Source organism: Plasmopara halstedii (assembly GCF_900000015.1).
Source record: "Plasmopara halstedii genome assembly, contig: Scaffold_1002, whole genome shotgun sequence".
Lineage (NCBI taxonomy): Eukaryota > Oomycota > Peronosporomycetes > Peronosporales > Peronosporaceae > Plasmopara > Plasmopara halstedii.
The window spans coordinates 1-1,678 of record NW_020187918.1 but is presented as its reverse complement, the minus strand read 5'-3'; the positions used below and the strand labels follow the sequence as shown (position 1 = coordinate 1,678).

The 1,678-nt window shown below is 44.8% G+C and overlaps 1 protein-coding gene across 1 annotated transcript; it reads left to right on the top strand.

Moving 5' to 3' along the window:
- Nucleotides 1-17: 17 nt before the first annotated feature.
- PHALS_00001 (Component of synaptic membrane glycine-, glutamate-and thienylcyclohexylpiperidine-binding glycoprotein (43kDa)) lies at nt 18-1,677 on the top strand (the record flags this gene model as incomplete). Its single annotated transcript, XM_024730321.1, has 2 exons — nt 18-665; nt 730-1,677. The coding sequence occupies 2 exons, from the start codon at nt 18-20 to the stop codon at nt 1,675-1,677; spliced, it is 1,596 nt and encodes a 531-aa protein (XP_024580610.1).
- Between the last annotated feature and the right edge of the window lies 1 nt (nt 1,678).

Below are 1,678 nucleotides of genomic sequence, written 5' to 3'. Positions count from 1 at the left end.
TTAAGCACGAGATTAGTATGCTAGAAGCCTCAGTTACTAGTAACGAGACCCAACCTATCCTGCCAATGCCAATAGTGGCACCCTCACCAATGAGGAGTGAGATGCAACCTACAATTGGTGCAGGACAACGCATGGTGTCAAGCTTTGCACCTAGGGATATGTATGTTGATGAACAGCAACACGTTGTCAAAAGTCGAGGTATATCCATAAATGAAAGTGGAGTGTTGCATCATTCTACACAAAGTGATTATGCTAATCATGAGCAAGATGAAGTAGGTGGCACAAATGAAGCGGAAGATAGCGGTGGCGGTGAATTTAACCCGCACTTTAGAGGAATTCCAGACGCCGAAGAATTGCCTGATCCAGATGACATTCCACCAGCGCTTGCAAAGGAATGCGAAGAAATGATTGCTGTGATTGGATCATTTCTTACTCGCTGTATCTACAGTAATTTGTGGAATCATCGTGACGCTGCGATTCGGAAGGTTACTATGGAGATAGAGCACTATTCAGTTGAACCGATGCGATTGTTGGAAGTGTGCTCTACTTTAGTACAAAGTGGTGCTGGAGATCGCATCTCGCAAGTTATATTGTCGGCATTTGAATTGCTAAATCGTATGCTAACTATTGGAGCACGCATTCGTCGCGATGATATGTGCCGAATCGTAAGTTTAGGACTTTATGGATAATAGTATGATTGATAACTTTACTTATGTACGCTTCTGATAGCTTGGCAACAGCATGACTCAGCTAACGAACAAGCTTGGCGATTCTCACGCAAAGGTTCGCAACGAAGCTGCAGCTTTACTAGGACGAATTGCGGCAGCAGACAACATTGGAGTAGGTTTTGTCGCCTTCCATCTTACAAAGCGCTCCAAGAAGCCACTTGGATTAAAGTTTCTTCTAGAGAGTTTGCTTGTTCTTAAGAAGCTTTTGACAGAGTTTGAACTTGTTTCGAATTCCGACTTTTCCGTATCGGGCATTATGGGATTTCTCGAAGACTGTAATTGTTTAGCTCATCAGAGCCGCGAGATACGTGACGTTGCGAAGGAGATTACTGTGTCGATGTATCTCATAGTTGGCTCGGAGGTCGAAGTTTATCTGAAATCACTGCGACCAAAGCAACTTAATGAATTTCAAGCAGCCTTTGAGGCGGCAGAAACAGCAAAGGCCTCTATCCCTTCTGCTGTAGTTCGAGATGATCGAAGTAGTGGTAGCATTGCCGGACGGATCGAGATCCAAGATCCTGTAAACAACGAAATGGTAGATGCTGCTGAGAGCGAAGATGAGGAATCTGTGGATGAGTATACGTGTCCTTTTTGTGGTGTCGTGGACGAGAAATTTAACTCCGACTATCTTGATCAACACTATTGGGCGTCTTGTAAGATGTTGACACCTTGCAAGATGTGCGGTCAAGTGATAGAGATTTCAACTTTAACTGAGCATCTCTTGTCAGAGTGCGAGCTACAGCAAAATCATCGCGAGTGTCCACGATGCGGAGAAGCAATCACTGCCAAGTTCTACGAGCGGCATGTCTCTCTAAACGATTGTCCGCCTCGTGCACCATTAAATCGTGCTAATCGCTGTCCGCTTTGCCATGATGATATTCTTCCTGGCAAGAAAGGCTGGCGACGTCATTTGCTGGAAGAATTCTGTCCACAAAATCCACGAAGCTAAA